Source organism: Centruroides sculpturatus, unplaced genomic scaffold, assembly GCF_000671375.1.
Source record: "Centruroides sculpturatus isolate CEXI.00-Female unplaced genomic scaffold, Cexi_2.0 scaffold315, whole genome shotgun sequence".
Classification (NCBI taxonomy): Eukaryota; Metazoa; Arthropoda; class Arachnida; order Scorpiones; family Buthidae; genus Centruroides; species Centruroides sculpturatus.
The window spans coordinates 232,856-260,257 of record NW_019384544.1 but is presented as its reverse complement, the minus strand read 5'-3'; the positions used below and the strand labels follow the sequence as shown (position 1 = coordinate 260,257).

Here is a 27,402-nt window from a genome sequence, read left to right as displayed (position 1 = left end):
TTAACTACTTTCGATAATACCGATAGCGACGGAAGACTTGCCTGCCTTGTTGGTAATAATATAAATTATTGAAAAAAAATTAAAGTTTGCAAGCATCTTTGTTGATTTTTAATTAATCGAATTAAATATTTCGATTTTGATCCACCTTTGGAAACACGTTGGCAGGGGATTAAAAAAGAACGCCATTCCGAAATGTTGGACACGCGTTTTTCTCGGTAACTAAAAGCGAGCAGCTGGTAAATACCATTGTAATCTAAACTGTAAATTGATGCGTGTATCGCAAACTCTCGTCATTTAAGCGCCCGCTTCCAAAGAAATATAGGGCACTCGCGATATTTTGAAGTTCGAAGACCCGGCTCAATTGTATAACGTGCCCCAGAAAGAACGGAGTGACCGGGCGTCCTCTCTATCTGAAGTTGGTGCGGTCTACCCCGTCACTTTCATCGGTCAGGTACAAAACAGCAGGCTTTGAAAATTATCTGTACGTCCCCTTTCGTTCGTTAAGTAAGAATTGTTTTCCTGACTGTTCTTGAGCAAAAACGGCTCGTCAAAAATATTGTAGCCATACCAGCGTGTTTCTGATTTTAATAGCGGAAGAATTGTGGTATATTGGGAGACGATTATCCTTCCGTAAAATTGGTGCTCGTGTTGAAAGAAATGCGGACATAGTGATGCAAATATGGAATCGGTGGATCGAGGAGAAACAAATGAACTGACGTGAAGTATTCTAACATGTACGCCACACCACATAACGAGAGGACAGACGTCTTATCCGCTCAACTATTGCTGATGGTACAGCCACATCACAAACCATAGCTCGAGAACAGCGGCGCCCGCAGACTATAAAAAAGAGAATCGTACGTATATTATACAAAATATACAGTGTATATATGTTTGTATCCCTTGATTAACGCAGTTAATCCCTCGATGCTACCGCGTATATAAAAATCGCGTAAATCAAATGCAGTGGTACTGTACATCGGTACTCGACCGAACAATCACCACCCGCTAGAACAAATTTTCGGTTAATAGCAAGTATTTGTATTTTGTCATCAGTAAAAAAGTTTTGGATAAAAAAGAGTGACTAATTTAAAAGTAAAATGAAACTTCGGAGCTGCTTTGGGGATTAAGAAAAGGGCAACCCGATGGAAAAGGGAGGCACGTGTCCCAATGTAAGGGCGCTCCTGCTCAACAATTTCTCTCTGCACAGACAGTTCGACACCGTTGCAGCATCGGAAAATTTATAAAATTTGTTGCTTCGGCTATCTTGATTGTATTCCACAGGCGTCTACTGCTGCAATGGTATGTAGAACATCACGCGCGGAGAAACGAATGGTCTTTTCAGACACATCTCCCTTCTGTCTGTAGCACCACGATGAGCGCACCTGCATCCGGCGGTACCGGGCGAAAGACAGTAACACCTGCATCATGCATCGCCATGTTAGTCCAGCGCTGGCGTTAGTGTAGTGCCATTGCATTCCAGTACGCACTCTACAATATTAAATGCTCATTGTAACATCTGAGGTTCTGGAGCCTGTTGTCCCTTATCTTCGAGGCATGCTTGGGCCACGTACCAACAGAACAATGCGTGACACGTGACACGCATCGTCCAAAATTCCTCAATCATCATGCTCTTCTTCTTCCTGGGACCGCATCTTTTGCCTACTGAACACATATGGTTCATGATTTCGCAATGATTCGCACACCACAGCGGATGAACTTTGGCATCGTGTCGAAACAGCATGGACTGAAGTACCCAAGGCAACATCCGACGTCTATTTCTCTCTGTGCCAGACCGTTACAACAATTATTACCGCCCATGGTGGCTGCACAAGATACTGATTTATGCAAGTTCCGCAGCTCAAACCGAGGTGAAATCGTAATCACTTCACCCTTGTTCCATAAGTTATATGCACAATACATATGGCTTTGATAGATCTTGTCCTTGTGCTGCAATTTGAAAAAATTGTATACCTATAAATTCCCACTGTCGTCCGTCCTTCCTTAATCTCGAGAAAAAGAGTTTATATATAAAAGTCAAGACCCCAGATATAGAAATCTTAGGAGTAGGAAGCCCGATTAACTATATATGAACTTCCGATGCAAACCGGAAGTTAATTATTTCAGTTCAAAACTTTCCCCTGAAAGGCGTTAGATAAATGACCAGCACGACTCCATTGCTAACGAAAAAGTACGATTTACTGTACAGGGACAAGACTAATTTGAGGGAAAAGCATATATTTTAAAGGAGATAAATTAAAAATTGCAGCACGGCATTGCGACGATGTCGCTGGTTGGTGTTGCATTTTAATGTCTAGCAGCGTATACAATATATACACGGTCAAACATTGTTTAAGTACCGCAAAAATGTAAAAATTTTTTATATAATCACTGCGCGATCTAAAACGAAATATGAAATAGAACTTTTGGGCCCTGCCCAGCATACATTTTACCAGCAAGCTATTTAATGTTTAACAGGTTTGTTCGAGTACTTGGATTGCGTTAAGATACGCGAGTTTGTATATATTTTTCACAATTGGAAATACATTTGTGTATAAGATAATATTCATTTTAAATGTTTTCATAAATTTGTGTAGTAGGGATGTAAGAAATCCTGTAATGTACTGGAATATAAAAATACGGCGGTTTAAATCGGCTAGAAAGAAAAATGAGGGTTTATATTAACAAGATGTAAATCATCCGTGTCCAAAAATGTATATTCTTGAGATCTGTAAAGTTATAGAACCTCTTAGTTTAGTACGATTCTGTATTTAATAATTTTGTTTCTAAAAATAGCTTGTTACAAATTGAAATGTAATAATTTTATAGTTAAATAAATTAGTGTTATGAACCTATATACCATATTTAGAAATTCTATTTCTAAATTTGAAAAACTCGATTAAAAATTGAAAATATTCTATGAAATTCTACGAACGTTACCGTCAAATTCGTGACGACAAAAGCGAATTTCATTGTAAACGACACGCGAATGTATATGCCCAGGTTTATAAATATAAGCTCGTTAGTTCGTTTATATATATATTTTTTAAAAACGCTACATCACGCTTTCTGCGATTTAAATAATACACGCACGAGGCGCCATTTTCACACGAACAGTCTCTTAGGGGTGGATTTACTCTTCGAATCCGCCCAAACTGCTTTGGGATTTAAATAAACGATTTGAATATTAAAAATGTGACGTTTCTAAAACATTACGAATTTTAAATATTCCATGGTTAAACCGGTAATTATAAAATACGGGCGAGTGTAATTTTCCGACCGACAACGTATTTTTCTATCCTAAAGAATATTTTTAACACGTTCTAGAGTTTAAATAGACAACCTAATTTAATATAAATATTTCCTGCTTTCGAATTGCACGAATATCTGATAAAAATTTGCTCTAATTTGATAGATTAATTAATAGACTCGGAGCCTAATTCACACAACAGCCCGGAGTATTGCGTTTTACTTTCCCTTCTTAAATTTTACCCTCGGCTTTTTTGCAAATCTCCACGTTTTGAGACTCCTAACCCCTCTAAAAATTCCGTGGATGCGTGTTGGCGCCTATTTCGTTTAATAACTCGGGATGGGATGAAGATAAAGAAACGAAATTTGGCACGGCAGCTTGTGTATAAGGGACATTGATTCTATTAAATTTCGGTGACGAAAAATCGAGAGGGTGAGGAGATAGAGCGGTGGCGCGTTACATCTCGAGTGGGATCGGACTTAACGATAACGTTATACTTTATTAGTATTTACAATTTTCTCACGAAACTGATTACTACCTTTAATGTTACCTTCGATAATAATTATTAAAAATATAAAAATTTTTTTATAAAAAATTCTCAAAACAGATGGCGCCACACACCATTATATTGTAATTAAAAATATAAAAGCTATTTTCTAAATAAAATCTAATAACAGCCGAGAAAGTTATGCAACTCGTTGCTGGATTTTTTGAACTTATTGCTTGAGTAAAAGGTCTCTTTATTTTCTTCCGCTACAAACTTCGGGATCTTAATTTATAACGTAAGGCGAGTTTAAATGCAGATTCGGATGGTCCTAGGTTACGCTGAAACTGCTTTTTGTAACGAGTATTAAGCCTCCATATTTAAACGTCCCGATTGGTAACAATTATAATACTGTGTTCCGAACAAAGACTTATTTTCTATACGTCGACAGGTAATCGTTCAGCTCCAAACTAAGCAGAATATCTGGATTCTTTATGTTAAAATGTTTCTAGAGTGAAAGCGGAAAGGAGGCTGTTTTTTTACTAAAAATTAAAAAATCGTTTTGTGTACAAAAATTGATAAAATAAATTGATAATTAGTCAGGGTTGATTAGAAAAAGAATCGTTTCCCGACTGTAAATAACGTATCTTTTACGAAAAGTATTTAAATTAGTAGAGTACAATATATATTTTTACTAATTTTTTTTAGTAAAAATTAATATTACGCACTTAAAGCAAAAAAAAATCAGTAAAAACAAATATAAAAAAGGACAAATTTAATTAGATCCTTAATAAGTAACGAAAACAATACAAAGAATTTTTTTAATAGATTACGGAATCTATTTTACATATAATGTAATTGTCATTACGATTCCTCAAACCGACTTAAATGTATACTTTTGAGAAAAAGAATTTGACGGTTGCAAAAAAAAAAAAGAAAAATTAAACGTTAATGTTACCACTAAATACTTATAAGAAATGGATTTTCTAAAATAAAAAATAAAAAGTCAACCTTCTCCAAGGACGAAATGTATCGAAAAGTGCGATATTTGTTTTAATTAACGGAGAGAAAATTCTTTACATTTTTTTCTACTGTAGGAACTACGAATTTAAAAAATGGTTTGGCTTTTACTTGGGGGTTTTGAAGGAAACCTGTAACGGCCTCCCACCGTAAGTAAAACCGTTTAAGGCTTCTATGGCCCAAAGAGCGTCTTCGTAATTGCTCATGGTGACGAAGCCGTAGCCTTTGCTCTGATTGGTGTTGGGATCGCGAATGACATTAGTTTTAAGTACGGTTCCGTAGGAGAGAAACAAATGGTGAAGGTTCCTCTCGTCGACTTCCGCTCCGATGTTGTAAACGAAGAGGATGTATCCGCCGTTTGAGGAAGTGGTACCGGGGTTGGTACCGACGAAGGAATTGGAGATGGGGTTAAAACGATATCGACTCTGGACGTTTCCCGGTCTGAGCGGTCCTCCGCCGAATCCCGCTCCCCGAAACGGCGGTACGGGATATTGGAGGAATGCGGGCGGCACTTTTTTGGAGTTGTCGTCGGCGAATTTGACGGAGAGCGTTTCGGATCCTCCGGAAAGGGTCTCGCCGTCGAATTTGACGATTGCCGCTTCGGCCTGTTCTTTGCGATCGTACAGAATGAAAGCCACGCCCTTGTTGCCGTCGGAAGTGTTATCTTTCAACATCCTGCACTGTATGATTTCTCCACACTGTCCGAACAGTTTCTCTAATTCTTCCTGTTTCATGCTCCTGGGTATGCCTCGAACGTACAGGTTAGCGTGTTTTATCTCGTCGCTTCGGGGTCTGGCGTAAGCCACTTTCAGTTTTTTGTTTTGCAACTGAAATCCGTTGAGCATTTCTATGGCTTTAGCTGCGTCGGCTTCGTTTTCGTATTCTACAAAACCGAAACCGTAACTATAACCCGTGGCTTTGTGTCGAACTATCTTAGACGACTTCAGGTGCCCGATATTCATAAACATGGCTGTGAATTCGCCGTCCGTTAATGTTTGGGGCAAGTAGTTGACGATAAGATTTCTTTTATTTTCCGATTTACATAACGAATCGTTTATTCTATTGTCTTCTTCGTCCATCGTTAATGAAAAATTAATAAAATTATTCTCTTCTGGGAAACGAGCTCTTGTTTTGGGGGGTTTTTTTAAATTATTTTTAAAAAAACGAATTTTCTGAAAAAAAATAAAAATAAAAAAATAAAGTGACTTTTACAAAATAAAATATTAAAATTTTAACATTTAAATAAAAAATTAATAAAATAAATAACTTTGTAAAAACGTCCGATCCGTCCGAAGGTTTCGACGGAACCAAAAGACTCTTTAAAATGGATTGGTGCAAATTATATTGTTTCTTTAGGAAAAGAAATTATTCAGAAAAAAGACGGTTAAATCTCGGAAAAAGTTTATGAACATTGCGATACGGTTTGTTCCAATGTCGGCATATTTTAATGAGCAAATACATCTTTATTCGGGACGACATTTAAAGTTTATAACTGAGTCAGTAAAAACAATTATGTCTAAAACAATTCGCAGATAAGTCGAGACTAGTGACTTTTTCATCGACTTATACAAATATTAGCATATAAATTATTATAAAATAAAGTTGAAAATAAACTAAAATTTCTCTACAACAATGATCCCATACAGATTTGTATACTGTTTTTATGACAATATTGAGAAGCAATATCAAATTAAAATATATTTATTCTTATTTTTATTACACATTTCATAAATACACAAATTATTTTCATTATACTAATTAATTTTCTTAAATGTTTATTACAACAAACACAATGTTTTATAAAATACAATTATAAAAATATTTCTTCTTTAGATTCTAAATTATAAGTATGAAATACAATTTAAATCTAATAATTGTAGAAACGTTATTATTATTATTGAAAAAAACAACGTTTATTTAATGCAATACTACAAATATTGAAAAAGGAAAAAGTTTATGAAATGGCAGAGCAATTTCATTTAATAAATAAATAAATTTAATCTGTTCAATGAAAAACGGATCTATTAACTATAAAAAAATGAATTTTTAAACAGAAAATTGAAAAACAATTTAAATTTTATTTTCAACTCTTAAACAGAGGTTAACAAACAGCTGGTGGCATGATTTTTCTCTCTTATTAATATAAAGCTAATCCAGAAACCATTGTGTTGTCTTATCTATAAATAATTGTTAACTATTTACTAAATACAGTTTATCATATTAAAACATCAGGTCATTGACAATTTTAAATCTCAGATTCTCTAAGATTTATGCATTAACAAACATAAGACTGAAGGAAAACAATTTTAAAATGCATATGCTTCAGAAATGTGACAAATTCCTTACTATATCGATCCTAAATTAAGAATGACTGCTGTAAATGCTGATACAAAATCAATAAAATTTCAAAAACTTGAAAAATGTCTAGTATATTATTTTTAAAATGTTATTTTTTAAGTGTTTATAATGAGTATTCAATAAAATATAATACCAGATTGCTGGACATTTTGGATTATTAAATGCTAGATTAACAAATTTCTATTGCATTTGTATTATAACTTAATGTCTTGTAAACAAATGAAATGAACAAAAAAAAAAAAACAAAACAAAAGTAATAAATTTATTTATAGGCAAACCAATTTATAATTAATTAATGAAAATGTGATGACACTTCTTTCTAATTGAACAATAATCTGCTTTTTGTATCATCTTGAAGGCTAATAACATAAGTTTAGTAAGTTTCTTCAATTTTTAACAATTAATTGTTAAAATATTACTTTTTTATGTATTTTTTATTCTTTGAACGTTTATCTCAAAAATAGCTATAAATTAGACAATAGATCTCATATAGTAGTAAAGTTTTTGTTTGGCGCATACTTGAGACCTAAAAAATAAAATGTTCCAACCAAACCAAATGATTGCAGTAATTACTCGAGCTATTTTTTGCTGCAATTAATTATTTGAAATTAAGTAATTTGATAGTAGAGGTAGATGTTAGGTGCCATCTCTTATCGAAATTAACAATTATAATAATTTAATATTTATTAAATAATTTAAAACAGTCAGGAAGAAAAGAATTGGCTCAGAGCGAAAGTCAAACCAGCAACCTCTGCTTACTAGTGATGCCACAAATAGTGATTTTTCCGAATACTGAATACTTGGCTATGCACTCGGCCGAAGCGCCGAATGTTCGGCAAAATACGTGTACATTTCGAGGGTGACAGGTTACGACCTGTCTCATTGTGGTGGGTGAAGTAGCGACACTGCAGGACGCATTTGTTTTATTTGAGAGTAGATCGTGTCACGACATGCATTATTTGTTCATTGTTACAAGTATGTTATTTTCTTTTTATACACCCAGTCTGAGAACTTTTGATCACACCTCACATATATAAACATATTATGAGAATGGCTGGATTGGACAAGATAACAACTGGAATTACTATAAAATAGAGGGATGCAAGATCAATAATTTGAAGTATGCTGACACTACTTTACTTGTAAATAATAAGTATTATATGGAAGAGTTTATTAGAAAAGTTAAACAGGAAAGTGGTAATGTTAGTCTAGCATTGCATGTTATAAGGTAACATTACAGTAATGGAACACTCAGTAACATTACAGTTGTTGGAGAGGAAATTAAAGCAGTGGATAGCTTAATTTTCATCATAGAATCCTGAGTAGATGGAAATGGCAATGTAAAAGAGAGATCAAATAAAAATTATTCTTAGGCAGAAAATCAATGTAAAAACTATAGGATCACAGCATATAAAGAAACATCAAAGTTTACATAGGATTGTGAAAACAATTTTTTTTGTACTTTTCTGCCTCTGTCATATACACTCATTGCCATAAGAATTAGTACATCAAAGAAGGAGTTGTCAAAATCAAATGAAACTGTACACGTGTAAGCGAAACAGTAATATAAGTGAGTGATTACAAAATGAAAGCAAAAGGATCATTTATTGCAGGAAAAACAACAAATGGAATGAGGTTCTAGTACTGTTTTGGGCTACCTCTAATGTGAACACACAATGTGATATGGGTGGGCATGGAAGTATACAGGTGTCTTATGATGTCCTGCAGCATCAGTCCACAGTTGCTGCAAGTGGTTCAGTCAAACTTCTAGTCTGTCCAACTTGGCATCCCAGGTGATCCCAGACATGCTTGATGACAAATAAAGGGACCAAGCAGGCCAGAGAAGTGTGGCAATGTGACAGTCAGTCCTGTGACACTCTTGCTGTATGTGGTCAAGTATTGTCCTGTTGGAGAATAGCTCTTGGGAGCCCTGCCATGAGAAGCAATATAAATAATAAATGACTGCAGGATACTGCATGATCACCAACATATTGCTGGGCTGTCATGGTCTCTTGGATCACTTACTAGAGGTGACTGGCTGTCGTATGTGACGGCATCCCAGCTGTGGGGCAGCATGCCACTCCAAATATAGGCAGGATTGAGGCATTCACCACAGGACCTCCAGATAGCCTTTGTCAGTGCCCAAACTGAATCTGGATTCATCACTGTAGACAACCCGGCTCCATTCTTTTGAGGTCCAATCCTGTCACAAGTGACACCACTCCAAACAGAGGCAATGGTGGGTGGCTGTCAATGGCAGCACATATAATGGCCAGTGCAATACCAAATGCTCCTCACTCAGGCACCTCAAATGGTACAGAGACACATGGGTCTGTAATGATGGCATCATCTGTATCCAGATGGCGGACAATGATACAGCTGGATGTGTGAGTGCTTGTCAGGAGACCAGTGTTCCTCTCAGGCTAGTGATCTACTGAGGGCATCCTGAACCTGGATACAATATGTGCAAGCTCTCTTTTGTCCACTGGTCCCAACACCTCATCACAGTGTTGTCAGAATGGCTTAGGTGGCAGGCTATTTGGCAAGGAGACCATCCTGCTTCTCTCAACCTGATAATCCTTCCTCTCAAACTCAGTTAGTTGTTCATATGGTCTTCAATTATGATGTAAAGGCATCTCTAACAATAGACACAACCAACAATCACCTGAATGCTCAGACTAGAATTTGGCTAATTAAATGATTAATTAATATAAAGCAATTTGTCACTATAGGGAGGTGCCATCTCTTGATTAAATTAATAATTACAATTTTAATAATTTATTAAATAATTTAGAACCTTCTGAAATAAAAGAACTGACCCCAGGGTGGGGCTTGAACCCGCAACCGCCACTTGCCATGCAGTGCACTTGCCAGTTGCGCCACCCAGACCCAAGCAAGTCTTCTCTTCCAGAGGTATTTAAATTTGGATATAACCTTACTCTTTTATTTCAGAAAGTTCTAAATTATTTAATAAATTATTAAAATTATAATTATTAATTTAATCAAGAGATGGTACCCAATGCCTCTCTCTAGTGACAAATTGCCTTATATTAATCATTTAATTAGCCAAATTCTAGCATTCAGGCAATTGTTGGTTGTGTCTATATATACTCATTGGGCTATAAGATGAGTATTGTATCTCTAATGATACAGTGTCCCTCTGCATCAGGTAAACTACAGACAGGATGCCTTTGTGAACTTTTTTTATAGGCCAAGGAGGATGCACTTTATCACCATCTGCTAGCATTACCACAATGAGCCATCATGCTAAAATCTAATTGTTTCTATATCTGCTTGAGACTTATCTGCATGCTAAGTTCACAGCAATACAAGACCTCTTTGATGTGCTAACTTTTATGGCACTGAGAATATAATAGAGGAAAAGTATGATCAGTCAAAAAATAAGGGGGTTATTTTTTTTACACTTTTTTTTACCTCCAAGTTTTTACACTTGAAATGTCAAGCAATGCAAACAAATTCAGTTTTTTTTCCATGCACGTACACATGCATGGACACAATTTTGTTTACCCTCTTTGAAGCTTAATAACTCCTGTGGTTTTTGTTTTGTCAAAAATTTCTGAAATTTTGCAGGGAGGTTTGTTTATTAGGGGATTGATGCTATTAAAATTTGGTAGTTAGAGTTTGACAAAGTGTGGAGATATAGAGTGATGTGTAACATCTTAAGCAGAGTCAAACTTAATGATGATTTTCCTTGTTATTAGTATTTACAATTTTTTATAAAACCCATCCCTATTCTCAAAATTAAGCATTATTATAATAATTAAAAATATGAAAACTTTTTAATAATAAAATATCATAACATATGGCACAACACACACAGTTTTAAATGTTGCTAGAAAAGTAAGCAACTCATTGCTGGGATTTTCTTTCTATTGTATGAATGTGAAGTTGGACCCCGAGGAAATATGATAGACGTAGAGTCATTTGAAACATAGGTCTGGAATGGTTGCTTGGAATATCTTAGACTCAATAGCAGATCCAAAAATCTTTAGAGGGAGGGTGAAGAAAAGAAACAATATGCCTTACAAAATGTTTTACTACCCAAGGTATCCAGCTTTACTTAGAATAACCTCAAAAGGGGATGCAGGTGCACCCTAAATCCATCCCTGCTTGGACTAAAAATAATCAACAAGTGCATACTGAAGCAAATAAAACCTAATTGCTCTCTGGAGGCAATGATAAACAAAAAAATTAAACTATTTTGGCCGTGGATGCATAAAAATGGAATGAAAAAATAATCACGCTCAGCAAGTTAGAAGGAAGCAGAAGATAAAGACAGCAAATGAGATGGATGGATGGGTGGGTGGAATAAAGACAAGACTCTATATGACAAGAGTTGTGGGATCTAACTGCTAACAGAATGATATAAAGAGCTTTTGTAAAAATAGTTCAAAATATTAATTAACTACATTTGATCTATTCAGAAATAGAAAAACCAAAACATTAGACTGGATTAAAACAGCAGCTCTGTTTTCATTTCATCATTCTTATTTAACACTTGTAATCTGAGACATCCGTTCAAAAAAGATGCTTTTTAAACTTTTCATCCAACATTCTGCATTGTCTAGGTCAGGAGTGGCCAACAGTTTTTGCCCCCAGGCCGAATTGGAAAGAGAACTTTTTTCACAGGCCGAACCAGAGGCTGCCCTAGGAAGATTTTGAGGTGGTGCGAGATCTCATTGTGGTGTCACCCCATAGAGACTAAATTGTACATAAAGATTACAGATAAATTTTTCACATTATCATGCTTTATCAACACACTATGATGTGCTGAAGACATTTGTAATGGAGCGTTAACTCTAAATACACAGCAGGCATTAGAATTTTTCACCGATCTATTCTGACTTGAGTAGCTAATATTGAAAGATTAATCGCAGGCCACATAAATCCATTACACTGGCCATATGTTGGCCATGCCTGGTCTAGGTATTGAAATTTGTTCCAATAAGTTATTTCAACACTACTGGCAATGGTAATGTTGTATTTTAAAATTCCTTCTTTATATACTGATAGTTGCATAACACACAAACACCAACATTGTTATTTTCTAAATTTCTTATTTTACATGAAAATTCCTGCCAACTACTATAATTTAAACAGAGTAATAATTAATAACTCAATGCAAATACAAAACAAAATAAAAATAACAGTCTTCTTCTCAGAAATAATGGAGAATTTAAAGACGGTGAGACGGCTATGCATGTGTGGAAATACCTGTTCAAGAAATTTGAACGGAATCAATCAGATGTGTGAAATTTGATATATACAAACTTTAAAGTCAACATCATTGTTCTAATGGTCCAATTTGGAAGCCAGTTTAGTTCATTACCCTAAGCAGGCCTTGGTGAAGGCCGAAAACATTCAGAAGTTTTGTTTTAGTTCAATTACTGGTTAAAAAAGGTTTTGTTTGTGATGGTTTAAAATAAAAATATACTTACATAAACAAGCTATGTATTTTCTTACATGCATGAATGGCAAAACATTGCAAAATCTGATAGGTTGTTTTTGTTTGAATTCAACTTTTACCAACTGGCAATAAAAAAATTCAAAGCACTAAGTTTGTCAAAAACAAGTAAAAAAAACCCAAACCAAACTTGGTTACTTTGACTAAAGTTAAATCAATCTTCATAAAAACTGAGACAGATTTACTCTGCTTAATATATTAACACATTAGTTATTCCAAGGCAACATTATAATAAACTTAAAAAAAAAAACTACATAGTAGTTAGCATAGTTGAAACTAAACATGTAGTTAACTAGTAGTTTAATTAAATTAATAGTAACTACTGCCCATTTCTACTTTTTCCATCAAGTCACAAAAAGTCTAACTCAATTTTATATCAGCAATAATAATTCCCTTAATGAGATTGATAAGCAATAATTATTATTTATTAGTAAGTATAATGGTAGTAAAACTCATTGGAGCTAGGTAAACTTCATAAATTTCAATATACAATACATAAAATTAAAATTGAAGTATTTAATGAGTATTTTTGTTTGTTTCACTGAAACTTTGTCAGAATGTTTAAAAAAAACAACAATTTGCTTAAACAAACTCTGTTATTGTTGTTCTTTTTAAACATTCTGAAGCTTGAGTAAAACAAGCAAAAAGTACTCATTAACTTTGGTTATGAAACTTAATAAATATTATTGAACAATAACAAGATTAAGGAGTACTGATCATCATAAAAATCTATCATACTAAGTATTATAAATACTGCTTTTGATCAGAATATCAGGGGTAATTTTATTTTTGTAAATAATAACAGTATAAATGTGCATATATTTAATGATGATATCTTTAACCAATCCTTGTAAAAAATCATTATTTGAGAGATCGCTTACGAAACATTTATACATTAAGAACATTAAACAGTTTAATCATCTGAAATGAATGATTAAAGCTAAGTATGAGAGATGACAGTAAATCTATTATCACATGTCTGTCTGGATTCTTGACACGAATCATCACAGAATGTTAGCTTGAATGACAGGCAAAGATTTAAGGTGTGATAAATACACAGGTCTGCAAGTAAAAAACTGCATAGGATTTTTATACATTTTCTTGTAGATTTCAACTTGGTAAAAATGAAAAAAATATCAAAAAAATTCCATCACGTAAGTTTTTTTTGTTACACTAAAGTTTTTGTTTGTATTTAGTGTAAAATTCCTAGTTAACTTAAAATTTAGTATTTTTTTTTTATTTATTTAAAAAATGGCCTTAAAACAAAGACTTCTCACATTAATTCTATCAATTATAGCTGGACTTGGCAATAAAAAAAAAAAAGTGTTAATGTTTGAAGAGAGTAGTGATGGGGAAGATGGGTTAAGCAGTTTTAGCATTAGGAGGAAGGTCGCATGCTTGTGTAAAAACAGGTTAAAAGATGATAGTGAGTAATATTACTGGTGAGGTTGAGCATGTTTTGACATGTTATCTGGGATACTAGGAATAAATATAAACAACCTGCTGTTGGATTAGATCATGTTTCAACAAGCTAAGTAAATTCAGTATCTCGCTGGCCATCTAATGCCACACACAGTTTATATCCAGCATTCGAACGCTACTGTGCTTGTATTTTTATTTCTGGAATGTGGCTCGCAGAGGTTGTGTAATTTCTTCAGAGAGCTTCTGTTATGTTTGTGGTGAATACACAGTGAAAAGTCAACATCCCCATTATATGATCCCATCTTTTTGGAAACAATGGGAGAAAAGGAAAAAGAAGCTTGAAACTCTTTCAAGAATGTAGTGCATAAGTTTTTGGGAAATACAAAGGACCCTGACTACAAAACCATTGTACAACGCATGTTGGCAGTGTATGAAGCTCAAGGATGCAAGATGAGCTGAAAGGTTTATTTCTTACACTCCCATATTGACTATTTTCCCAAAAACTTGGGAGCCTACAGTGAAGAACAGGGTGAAAGATTTCACCAGGATGTCCATGATATCGAGAGATGTTACCAAGGAAAATGGGATGTCAATATGTTAGCTGACTACTGTTGGATGCTCAATTGAGAAACCAGAGAAGGAAATCGGAAATGAGTTCAGAGAAGCATCAAAGAGAAGAAGAAAAGGGGTCATAAGAAAAAAGAGTAGACCTAAAATTGTGTATAAATATCAAAAACAATTTTTTGATTAGTTGTAAGAATATATAATATATTTAGTTCATTGTAATAAATAAGACTTTTATCATAAATTTGTTTTTATTTTTCAAAAAACCTTTATGTGATGGGATGTTACAGAAGTCATTTTTTAGAATCTCCAATCTTTAAAACATATAAATNGAGCAATTTCATTTAATAAATAAATAAATTTAATCTGTTCAATGAAAAACGGATCTATTAACTATAAAAAAATGAATTTTTAAACAGAAAATTGAAAAACAATTTAAATTTTATTTTCAACTCTTAAACAGAGGTTAACAAACAGCTGGTGGCATGATTTTTCTCTCTTATTAATATAAAGCTAATCCAGAAACCATTGTGTTGTCTTATCTATAAATAATTGTTAACTATTTACTAAATACAGTTTATCATATTAAAACATCAGGTCATTGACAATTTTAAATCTCAGATTCTCTAAGATTTATGCATTAACAAACATAAGACTGAAGGAAAACAATTTTAAAATGCATATGCTTCAGAAATGTGACAAATTCCTTACTATATCGATCCTAAATTAAGAATGACTGCTGTAAATGCTGATACAAAATCAATAAAATTTCAAAAACTTGAAAAATGTCTAGTATATTATTTTTAAAATGTTATTTTTTAAGTGTTTATAATGAGTATTCAATAAAATATAATACCAGATTGCTGGACATTTTGGATTATTAAATGCTAGATTAACAAATTTCTATTGCATTTGTATTATAACTTAATGTCTTGTAAACAAATGAAATGAACAAAAAAAAAAACAAAACAAAAGTAATAAATTTATTTATAGGCAAACCAATTTATAATTAATTAATGAACTAATAAACCCAAAGAATTGAGAACAGTTGATTATGCATAGCATTTTACTAAATGTTATAATTATGAAAGAAATAAATACACTGTTGGACAAACCTAAGGACAAATGCTATTTTCAACAATTACAGTTAGAAATTGAACCGCAGCAGCCTGTTGAAATACACTTGAAATCATGATGTACTCTGTTATGTAAAACTTATGCAAATATTTGAGTTCTGCACTTGTCAGTCACATGACAGCACAGATAAGAGATTTCAATTTGCAATTAGTAAAAAAGAAGAACTAAGGTAGAATTTTTATCTCTCTATTTTGGCTCTGTACCATAGAAACTGCAAAGTTTGCCATTTACAAACACACTAAAAGTTGAAGGAAGGGTAATTATAAACAATATTTTAAATATAAATCTGACAGTATTTATATGCAAAAACAGGTATATTTAACTATGAACACCTAATACAAGATTTTAATTCAGAATGCTTCAAACATACAAAATGAAGGAAACTCTTATAAATTTAATGTTTCTCTTCAGTTAAAATCTGCTAATTTTTTTTCTTTTTCTTTCATTCTTTATTTCATCTTGTTAAGTATGAAAGTATATGTGAAAATACAATCAAGTTTGTTAAACAATGATAATTGTATTTTCACATGTACGCCTACTTTTAATAATTCACAAATCAAATTTTCATGTACAAGTGTTTGGAACCTAGAAGTACAGAAAGAAAACAAAAAGATAACAAAATACCATGTTAGATTTTAACCAGAAACAAAATATTAAATTTATAACTGCTACAAAATAAAATAAAAGGTATTTTATTCATTAAACTTTATATATATATGTAAAAAAATAACTTATTCAGTATTTAAAAAAACACAAGTGAAAAGAAAATGGAACCCAAGTCAAGAACTGCAGATGTTACTGATCATGCCATACCACATGACCATATAGATAGTTTGCCTGAAAAGCTTAAGGCCAATTTATTAATTATACATATATTTCTTTCAAATTTTCTCTTCATGCATTGCCTGTTTGCACAAGCAGCTTCATTTACTTACAAAGGACACCAAGGTCTACATGATAATTAAGGTCCGAATTTTTAGGTACCATACCCACTCTATTTTTGAAAGGGGCAGAGTGTAAAAAGACAAACTATGTCAGTTTAAGTGCAGTAGATCCACTCATTACCAAATTGTTTAGCATCCAAATGCACCCAAAATGCAAACCTGCCCCCAAAATGATGACTAGCACCCAAACTACCCAGCTTCCCCCTTTTTTACATTTTCAAATATGTTGAGAATTCTTTTTTTTTTGTTTTTGGTGGTTTTTTATTCATTCACTCGAGGGGAAAAAACAAATTCATTAAACTGGTCAATGTATGCTGAGGAAAAAAAATATGATAATTAATAATTAGCTTACTCTCTTCTTTTGTTGAGAAAAACGCAGGTAAAGGGGAATTTTCTGGACTAAACAACTNGTTAGATGTGGAGAAAACCCAGAAAACTCCAGACAGGTGGCCCGTCCCGGCCAAGCACAAACCCACGACCAAACTCCCAGCGTTCGGGGAACGGAACCGCTCGGCAACCGGCGGGCCCCATTTAACGGCAACCATTTGGAAATTTATACATTCGCTTACGGTTCCAAACGTGTCAAATTTAATAGGAATACCCCATTATAGAAAAACTGCAAAATTTAGAGTTAGCCGCTTACATTGCTATAGCCACAATGTATTTGAATGTTACGCACACAAATAAAATAACGAAAATACGATTAAAATTGAAAACGAGAGAAAAAATAAAGTAAAATATTGAAACTTATTTACTTTTCGGATAATTTAATTTGTTACGACTGAAAGAAAAGTATAGATATAAATAACACGCATATGTAGTAATACTATTGCCGATAGATGACACCCATAGCAGTAAGGTACAAAAATAATGGTTCAGAATGAATTATTAAAACGACAAACGTTATTTTAAATTCATAAGATTTTGCCTTTAATTTTGCAAAATTAAAAAAGAAGAAAGAAAAACACCAACGGACTTAGATCTATTATAAATTTTACACATCGATAATAAAATGCATAAAAATTTATATTACACAGATAAAAGGAAAAGATTTTATATTTTGTAATATTCATTTTATTAATGCAAATATGCACAATATTTTGCAGTTTTCACAAACACAATTCAAAACTATTAGCTAAACCATAAACAGCGTGCAAATATGCCCTTAATTAACAACTCGTTACATAATGCTGAAGACATTTGGATGAAATTCAAATAAAATAAACAATGACAGCATTATTTCTTTACTTTGATTTAAAAAAAAGTGCATTCGCCATTTTAAGATACGCAATTTTAAATTTCGAATGAAGAAAAATGATTAAACAATTGACTAGCTTCTTTCAATTATGACGCTAATACATACCGTATTTTGAAAGAAGCCACGCGGTCGCTAGGCCTAATCACGTTTTTAGTAATAAAATATAGTTTTAATTTTTCTTTGTAGAATTTAATTAATAATTACAAGATATTATTTAGTTATTTAAAATTAATTTCATTTACAATATGGCTTATGACACATACCCAAAAAAATCTAAAAGATAAAGACTAAATCTCCTTTCTCTTTGTCGCTCCTGGATGAAATTCCAGATGGCGCTTTCAATTTTCAAAAAATGTCAAACGTTTAATTCAAAATCGCTATTTTATGAAAAAAATTTTTTTTTTTGAAAATATATTCTACAAAATTTTTTTGTATTGTTGCACGATTATTTATAAATATAATGTTAATATGATAGTAAAGTGTTAACATTTGGCATGCATATACAGTATATAATTTGTAGTTAATTTCCTATTAGACGGGATATCCCATAGGGAGACGGTCACGTGATAGAAAGGCAGAATTCGTGCCACCGTCTTACCGTGTGGTTCCACATTGGCGCAATACGAAAATATAAGTGCTGTATTTTGGTTTAACGGAGAATGTACAACAATGATATAAAACGAAATTAAAACAAATGCGTGATCAGAATACAATAAGCACTTCGTATCTATAACTTTAATACCAGGAGAAATGATTATTCAATGGCATTTAAATTACTATATTTAGAAATCTATATATATATATATATATATATATAATTACATATCCTGACTGACTGAGTGATTGATTCATCATCACACAGAGCAAACCGCTAAACCTAAATAGGTGAAATTTGGTACACACTTAAGACTTAACCTGAAGAACGGCTTCTATTATACTATTTTGGATGCGATTGTTTGTTTTTAACTACGTTTTAGTAGGTTACGCAATGAGAATGCACACTAAAAAGGGATTTTTGGAAAATCCCCCGTGGGACGGAGAGGGAGAGGATTAAGGCTTAATAAGTCTTAGCCCCGAAAGGCAGTAACATAAACTGGTTGGCAGTACCATAAACATAACAAATTGGTTTACAAAGAGGCAGTGGGATAACTAAAACTCTATTTTTCTGTAAGTGTTTATACTTTAGGAATTTTCAGATAATGTCATTTATGTTTCGAAAAAAAAAATTAAACTCAGATTTATCGTACCTCGGAATCCCATAATATTTGAAACTTGAATTTAGGTGCATTAGCAGTCCATAGTTTGAAACAAGCAAAAATCAGTCATTTTACCAAACTAGTAACAACGAATGATTGAGAATCTTAGCGAAGTACCGAGGGAGGGTTATTTCTATCAAACTGCAAAATCCTCGCGGGCGAAGCCGCGAGTAACAGCTAGTAATTTTATATAATTAAAAAACAATTTACAGTATCATCCTAATGTAGTTTTGATGGATTACACCCGCAGTAAAACATCACAACGGGCAGTTTTCGACTGTTGGCCGCCTGAGTGCGACAGATATTTGGCAGCCCCCCATCAATGCTGATCGAGAGTAAATTCAAAACCTAAGCCAGAGTCGATAGATAAACTGCTCCTTGCGCTATGCTCTAAACTACGGTTAATGTGTCACGTTGCCGATAGCAGTCTTAGAGTCGCTCTTAGGCGAGAAGTTGGTTTATCTATTTGGTTAGTACAGTGTTTTTCAACCGGGGTGCCGCGGCACCTTAGGGTGCCACGGTGCCACGATTGGGGTGTCGCAAAGTTTAGAGCCTTTAGGCATTTTCTTGGAAATTTACTTAAGTGTAGTTCAAGATAACTCATTGTCAGTTCTATTTTGTTATGAGATATCTAGTAAGCAAAGAAACTATGACTAATCGCGTGTTAATGTAATGTTCTACGCTACGTGTACTCATGACTTGTCACGAGTTCGCCCAAACCAAATTGCTTGGCCTTCACGTTCCCAGTCCCAGTATCAGGCCAACCACCAGAGAAGAACGACGCGGACACTTGTGTCTTGTATATACAGTTGTCCCTTGACAGGTATGGGACCAAAGGTGTGTCAGATTACCANAATTTTCATGTACAAGTGTTTGGAACCTAGAAGTACAGAAAGAAAACAAAAAGATAACAAAATACCATGTTAGATTTTAACCAGAAACAAAATATTAAATTTATAACTGCTACAAAATAAAATAAAAGGTATTTTATTCATTAAACTTTATATATATATGTAAAAAAATAACTTATTCAGTATTTAAAAAAACACAAGTGAAAAGAAAATGGAACCCAAGTCAAGAACTGCAGATGTTACTGATCATGCCATACCACATGACCATATAGATAGTTTGCCTGAAAAGCTTAAGGCCAATTTATTAATTATACATATATTTCTTTCAAATTTTCTCTTCATGCATTGCCTGTTTGCACAAGCAGCTTCATTTACTTACAAAGGACACCAAGGTCTACATGATAATTAAGGTCCGAATTTTTAGGTACCATACCCACTCTATTTTTGAAAGGGGCAGAGTGTAAAAAGACAAACTATGTCAGTTTAAGTGCAGTAGATCCACTCATTACCAAATTGTTTAGCATCCAAATGCACCCAAAATGCAAACCTGCCCCCAAAATGATGACTAGCACCCAAACTACCCAGCTTCCCCCTTTTTTACATTTTCAAATATGTTGAGAATTCTTTTTTTTTTGTTTTTGGTGGTTTTTTATTCATTCACTCGAGGGGAAAAAACAAATTCATTAAACTGGTCAATGTATGCTGAGGAAAAAAAATATGATAATTAGCTTACTCTCTTCTTTTGTTGAGAAAAACGCAGGTAAAGGGGAATTTTCTGGACTAAACAACTAATCATTAAGGTTGTTCTAAGAATGTAAACAGATTCACTGAAAATCTACAACACTATTCTTTTCTTAGAAAAGAAAACACATCTAAAAAATCCTGACTTGTGAGTGCAACAGTTCCAATTTCCTTTGTTTGGTGTCGGCATCATTAGAAAATGGCAAAATTGTCTGCATATAAACTGAATATTTTAGCAAACAAGTTTAAAGATGAAGGCATATGCAGAGATGAAAAAGTTCATTGCTGTTCCATTTGCAATTATGTGATTTCAGTTGACGTGAAACACCAAGAAATGAAAATCAGGCGACACACGAGTTCGTAAAAACAGAGAAAGCAAACAGAAAAGAAGGAATTTTGAGCAGACATTTATAGGGGCCTCATTTCAAAGATGAGAAGAATCTCAGAAGGCTAATAATATGTTTTATGCAGATTAACAACTGCTCTTCTGCAGGCAAATATACCCTTATATAAGTTAAACAATCCAGCCTGTAAGTAATTTCTCCAGAAATATATGGGAAAGCTTGTCCCTGACGAGACCACTCAGAAAAAACTATGTGAAACCAGTTTATGATCAAACAATATCTAAAATCCTGGACGTTGTCAGATACAATCCTGTAGTGTCTATACTGGACAAAACAATGGATTCCACAAAACAGTATGTGCTGAATGTTCTTGTTGACCACCAACCGGATGCTATATATAACCAATGTTGCTCAAAATGTACCAACTTAAAAATACAAACTCAACTAGTGTCCCAAGCTTTCAATGATGTTTGCATCAAGTTGTGGCCAAATGATGTCCAGTACAAATAGGTTTGGCTTGTCGTTACAGATCAAGCATCTTACATGTCAGCATTTTCAAATTTGAAGTGCATATACAACAACCTAAAGCATGTGACTTGTCTTGCCCATGCCCTACACTGAATATGTGAACATATTTGTGTAGAATACAGCAAGGCCAATGACTTCATTTCTAAAATGAAAATGGCTCTCAAGTTTCCTAATCAGGAGCACTTGTACCAATACATAACTGGACTGCCATTACCACCCCGTCCAGTGGTCATCCATTGGGGGTCTTGGATAAACAGTGTGGTATTCTACTGTGAGAACTTTGAGAAAATTAATGCATTTATCAATGAACTTCCTCCTGGAGATCCGGTGGCCATGTCAAGAAACTGGTCACTGATACAGTAGTGACCACAGAGCTCTACTCCAAGCATTTGTACAAGTTATTTGCACAAGATTATAAAATAACATAATATAATATATAATATAACATTCTTCAGGTGCTGACTAAGCATTGTCGCTTAATCAGCACCTGAAGAACTCAGTGGAGGTCGAAAACGTTAGTGGATATTGTAACAAACACAACACTGATAAAGGTTTTTTGTAGACAGTTATTACTCAACACAGTGTTACAGTTAGAAGACATTTGTGTTTTGTATCAGACTATTTCATTTAAGCACATTCTAATGTATATCAATACTGCTTTCTTTTCTGCTTTTCATCTATTTGGCAAGATAAAATTATCCAATTTTGTTCATTTTCAATTTCGAAGAGTGATATTCATTTACAATTTTCCCTGCCTTGTAGTGTCCTAAGCACAAAAACTGGGAGATTTACAATTATCCTTCATAATATGTACATTTATTAAATATAAATACTGTAAATGTAAATTTTTGTTCTTGTAAATGTAAACTTTTCGTCATATTGGGCTGCAATTTGAAAAAATTGTAGATCTATAACTTCCTATGCCATCTGTCCATCTGTCTTTCCTTAATCTTGAGAATGGAGTTAAATAGATGAAAGATGAGACCAGATATGGAAACCTTAGGGGAGAGAGGCCCTGAATAACTATATACAAACTTCCAATGCAAACCAGAAGTCACGTTATTTCAATTAAAAAATTTCCCCTTAAAAGGTGTTAGATAGATGACTGGAACAACTCTATTGTTAAAGGAAAAGTATTATGTACAGGGGCAAGCCACTACTGATTTTAGGTGGAGAGCATATAGTTAAAATTAAATAAATTAAAAGTATGATAAAAAATTGCAGCCCTGCATGTCACAATAAATAATTGCTCGTTAAAAAGTATTTTCAAAACTCCAATTCAATGTAAAAACTTATGTAATCATTTAAATTAAGTAAGTTCACACAATCCTATTGGAAATAAATTATTTTTCTAACTTGATATAGATAATTTAAAAAGCATTCTTCATAACTATATAAATCAGCAATTACAACTCAAAAATCATCTTTAATTAACAAGCATCAGCATTTACAACAAAAAGTTTGAAATGAATTTTGATGAGTGATTTACATTATGATTTAAGCTTTTTAATCCTTACTTATCAATAAAAATAGTCTCTTTTTCCACTGACTTTTATTTAATTAGAATTAAAACTTGTAACTTCTGTAAAGACAGCCAAGGTCATACTATCTGATCATTTAATAATCAGAGACAGATACTATTACACATTTACAACAGCTTTATAAGCACACACACGTTCAAAGTTATTGTAAATATGAGTAAAGGTTTATAATTAAATTAAATTAAATTATTGCAAGTGGAAAAGGCTGAAAGACGTCAAATCTTTCAACTTTTCTTTATTCTTTTAGAATTTTGCTGAATCATCCAAAGTCAACTTCTAGAACATCACTCATCCTTTAAACCAGTGAATCCAGATACAGTGAGTAAAAAAAAGAAAAAACTATTTACATTTTTCGACAATTCTATCAACATATATGATAGAAGCAAATGAAGTGTCTTAAGGAAAAAAAATGCATCTAAAAGAAAGAAACCTTCATTGTTTAAATAAATAGTATGTAATGCATCGTTTACAAAAAAAAGGGGTTACACAATGTTAGGGTTCAAGTACCAGGCCTGAACTTTTAAAATCAAAAACAATAATAATTTCGACAACCACATATATATAACAGTTCACAATAAATATGTGTTTTTATTATATTGAAATAAGAAAAAACAATAATGGGTTAATTGTACCAACAGTTAACTAATTGAATATTCAACCAATTTACAAAGTAGCAACAAGAATCAACAATCAATCAAAAGAAAAGCGTACATATAATATCAAATCCAAAATGTCATCTCCACCTCAAAAAGAGACATACATCAAAGTATACAGCTTATGCTAATTGCTGCTCACAGACGTGTCTACATCCTTCATCACCAGGAGCTACCTCACTTGGCTGTATTGGATGTGCTGTCTTTTATCCAATGTTCAATGCAGCTCTGCACTGTCCTAATTTACATGATTTTGCATTACAGGATCAGTCACTGATGCAAACTAAGTCTGCCTTTTTAACTTTATCACATGTGCTTAGGAGTTTGTCCTTAAAAAAAAAAGAACCCCGAAAAGAAAATTAAGTAAAATAATGCCTCAAAACAAAATAACGGTCGGACATTGACTCCTTTACAAGTATTTAATCAATAAACTCATACAGAACTGTCAAAACTTGTACATCTAAAAAATCATTCTCTGGATATTTTATCATACAAAAAGTTTGTGTTCTCATATAAGTATTTATTTTGTTGAGTAATTAATATTTGGTATGGTCTTTTGCCTTCAGAATCAGAAAAATACATTTTGATATGTTATCTATCAAACTTAAATACAGGTATCCCTCATACAACATGGTATTTCTACAATATGGTTTTTGCTCTAACATGGTTTTGGAAATCCTTTGTACAAAACTTCACAATTTTTAAGTGTAAACTTCATTATTTTATTTTTTTTTATTCAAGCAAGCATGCATGTTGTCTCAAGTTTGCCCACAGATTTTAGAATATTGAAATTTTCAATTTTTTGTACCTTTTGTCAGGTTTATTTAATAAGAACTGATAGGAAATGAAGGAAAAAATTGAACTATCAACCAGATATCATCATTATTGCTTTCAGACTTTAAGACTGTCACTCTGTTTTGTTTTTATAGATTAATCTTAGTATTTAGTACAGTTTATTTAAACATGTTTAGGTAAGTATTATTAAACTTTTTTAAGTATAGGTAAGTAATCATTCATAAAAATGACAAACGAAATACAGTGGTATTCTTGATACTCAAACTGTTCCCAACTCAAACAATTCAGTATTTGAGCACAAATTCTGGGGGGGGGGAATTGCTTGATACTCGACTGAACAAATGCAACCTGCTAGAACAAATTATCGATTAACAACATATTTTTTATTTTTTTATCAATATAAAATGATAGTAAAAATAAAAAAACAAAGATGTTGCCGATATTTTCGATCAAGATCAACAAAAATCTCAAAAGATGACAATACTTTGTAAAAAGAAAATGCCCTCATTTAACTAAAATTAATATTAACAGTACTTTTAACTGTGCTTGTTAATTAATTGTTAATTGGAAATAAATTATCAATTGCTTTAATAAATATATTTCTCTTACTAACAAAAAAGAATAATATGCTTTTGTTAACTTATGGAATGTAACGGTATGTTTTGCATTAGTCCTTTGTTTCATATAGCATGGATTCGAATAATACGGCACTTTTTCAGAATGTATTTACTGTGTTATACAAGGGATACCTGGACATACTGTCTAAACCTTCATCCCAATTTGTTTTACAGAATTCCAAATGTCATGAACAAGGCTGATTGGTGGAGCTGGAAAAATCATTCAGTTTTTGCTTACATAAATTCTATATATTTTCAATAGGATTGAGGTCTGGACTTTGTGGTGACCATTGCAAACTTCAACCCTTGTCTCATCCAAATCATTTTCTTGTATGTTTAGCAATGTGCTAGGATTGTTATCTTGCTGAATCACCACATTGTTTGTTCAGATAAAACTACTGAAAATTATTCAATATAACAGTGCAAAATATTGCAATATATTTCCACATTCATAATACCATCATTACAAACAAGATTACCAGTACAATTGGCTGTAATATATCCCCAAATCAAAGGAGATCCAATCCATGTTTAACTGATGGTAGTAAGTTACATTATAGAATTTCAAATTTTGGAGTGGGTGTTTTCCAACATCATTTATATCCATCTCTTTCAAGTTTAGTATCATTAGAAACAACAAAGTGCCAATCACCAATATTCCAGTTTTTGTATTTTTCAGCAAAATTCATTCTCAGTTTTGATGGCTTGCAGTCAATAAAGGTTTCTTTAAAATTATGTATTATGCATGATTGTAATTCATGATGTGTTAGTACATTTCTGATTGTCTGAACAGAAATATTGATGCCATGATGTCTTGCTAGCTCATTTTTCACATAAACAACAGTTTGTTTTTCCTAATATTATATTTTTTACAATGATCCTCTCCTGAACAGCATTTAAAGAAAAGTCATCCTGGCTTTAAATTTTCCACAGCTAGCAAGTTGTTTTTCCTTATTTTGGAACACTATCAATGCTAAAACTCATTCTTGAAATGATTTTCCACACTGACAATCCTTGATCCAATAATGCCACAATATTTTGTTGTTGTTTGAACTCTTATGAATGATAATGAGACCTTTAATTTCACAACATAATATTAGTCACTAGAAAATAGGTGACATTTGTATTTTGTAATACTTACCACTTACAGAAACAGTTAGTCCAAATCATCTACAAATTGGCAGAAAAATAATTGTTCAAATGTAGTCCACAAGAATGAAATGATTTTCCTAATTTGTGTCAGTGTAAATGCAAAAACAAAAATGTCAAAAAAAAAATGTCTTCCTTTATACACTAAATTCACATATAATTTACATATTTCATTGTTAGTGTGTTTTGTGTGCAAATAACTTACCTGTAGAACATTCCATCATGTAAACATTTTTTTGAGTCAGTATACTCCATAAATATCAATTATATTATTGCGTTATGATCATACTGTATAATACATTTCATACGCTTTAAAATTGGAACCCTATTTTTGTAACAACCAAAATTAGAATGACAATCTGCTCTATGCATTTTAAAATTGCTAATTATCTTTAACATGCATTTGCATAAAATTCAAAATATTTATGTAGAGCAGGGCTTCTTAAACTATGGGTCGCGATCCCATTTGGGGTTGCTTAGAGAAATCTTGCGATTGCGAGATTTTAATGCAAAATATTGAAAATAATTTGTGAGAGTTTGAAAATGGCATGCTTTGTGTCATAGGATTCGTGAGTTGCGCTTTGTGTCACTTCTGGTGCAGCGAGACAACAATTCAGCAACACTGATTGTAGTGTGACATAATGTAGTGTTGTCGCTTTTTAGTGTATTTAGTTGTCTCTGTTCCATTGTAACACAAGAGTGAACTGTGGTAGTACACCATTATTGTTTTTGCAAATTTGTATATATCTTTATTTTATATTTTTTTTGGGTCGCGAAAAAAATTACAATCATAAATGGGGTTGTGAATAAAAAAAGTTTAAGAAGCCCTGGTTTATAGCATAGTTTATACAGATTATTCCCAAAAAATTATACGTGTTTTGGAAATGTTGAGTGGAATTAGTCTAGAATCGGTTAATTTTATAGAAGAAAACCTTTCAAACAGCCTTAGTCCGTAAACTTCACACCTATCGGGCTGCAATTGGCGTAGCAGACCAATCTACTCAA

General features: G+C 32.9%; 1 protein-coding gene across 2 annotated transcripts in view; it reads right to left on the bottom strand.

Annotated features, from left to right (window-relative positions):
- Nucleotides 1–4,492: 4,492 nt before the first annotated feature.
- The window catches only part of LOC111623447 (ELAV-like protein 1), a 27,737-nt gene continuing 4,827 nt past the window's right edge, over nucleotides 4,493–27,402 (bottom strand). Inside the window, exons 1-2 of one of the 2 annotated variants that reach the window (XM_023366030.1) lie at nucleotides 18,186–18,251; nucleotides 4,493–5,926 (exon numbers count right to left, since the gene is read on the bottom strand). In XM_023366030.1, the coding sequence (XP_023221798.1) occupies nucleotides 4,862–5,833 (972 nt within the window). In that variant the 5' untranslated portion in view covers nucleotides 5,834–5,926; nucleotides 18,186–18,251 and the 3' untranslated portion in view covers nucleotides 4,493–4,861. Of the gene's footprint in view, nucleotides 5,927–18,185; nucleotides 18,252–27,402 lie in introns of those variants that run through there. The other variant, XM_023366029.1, reaches the window with a different exon arrangement.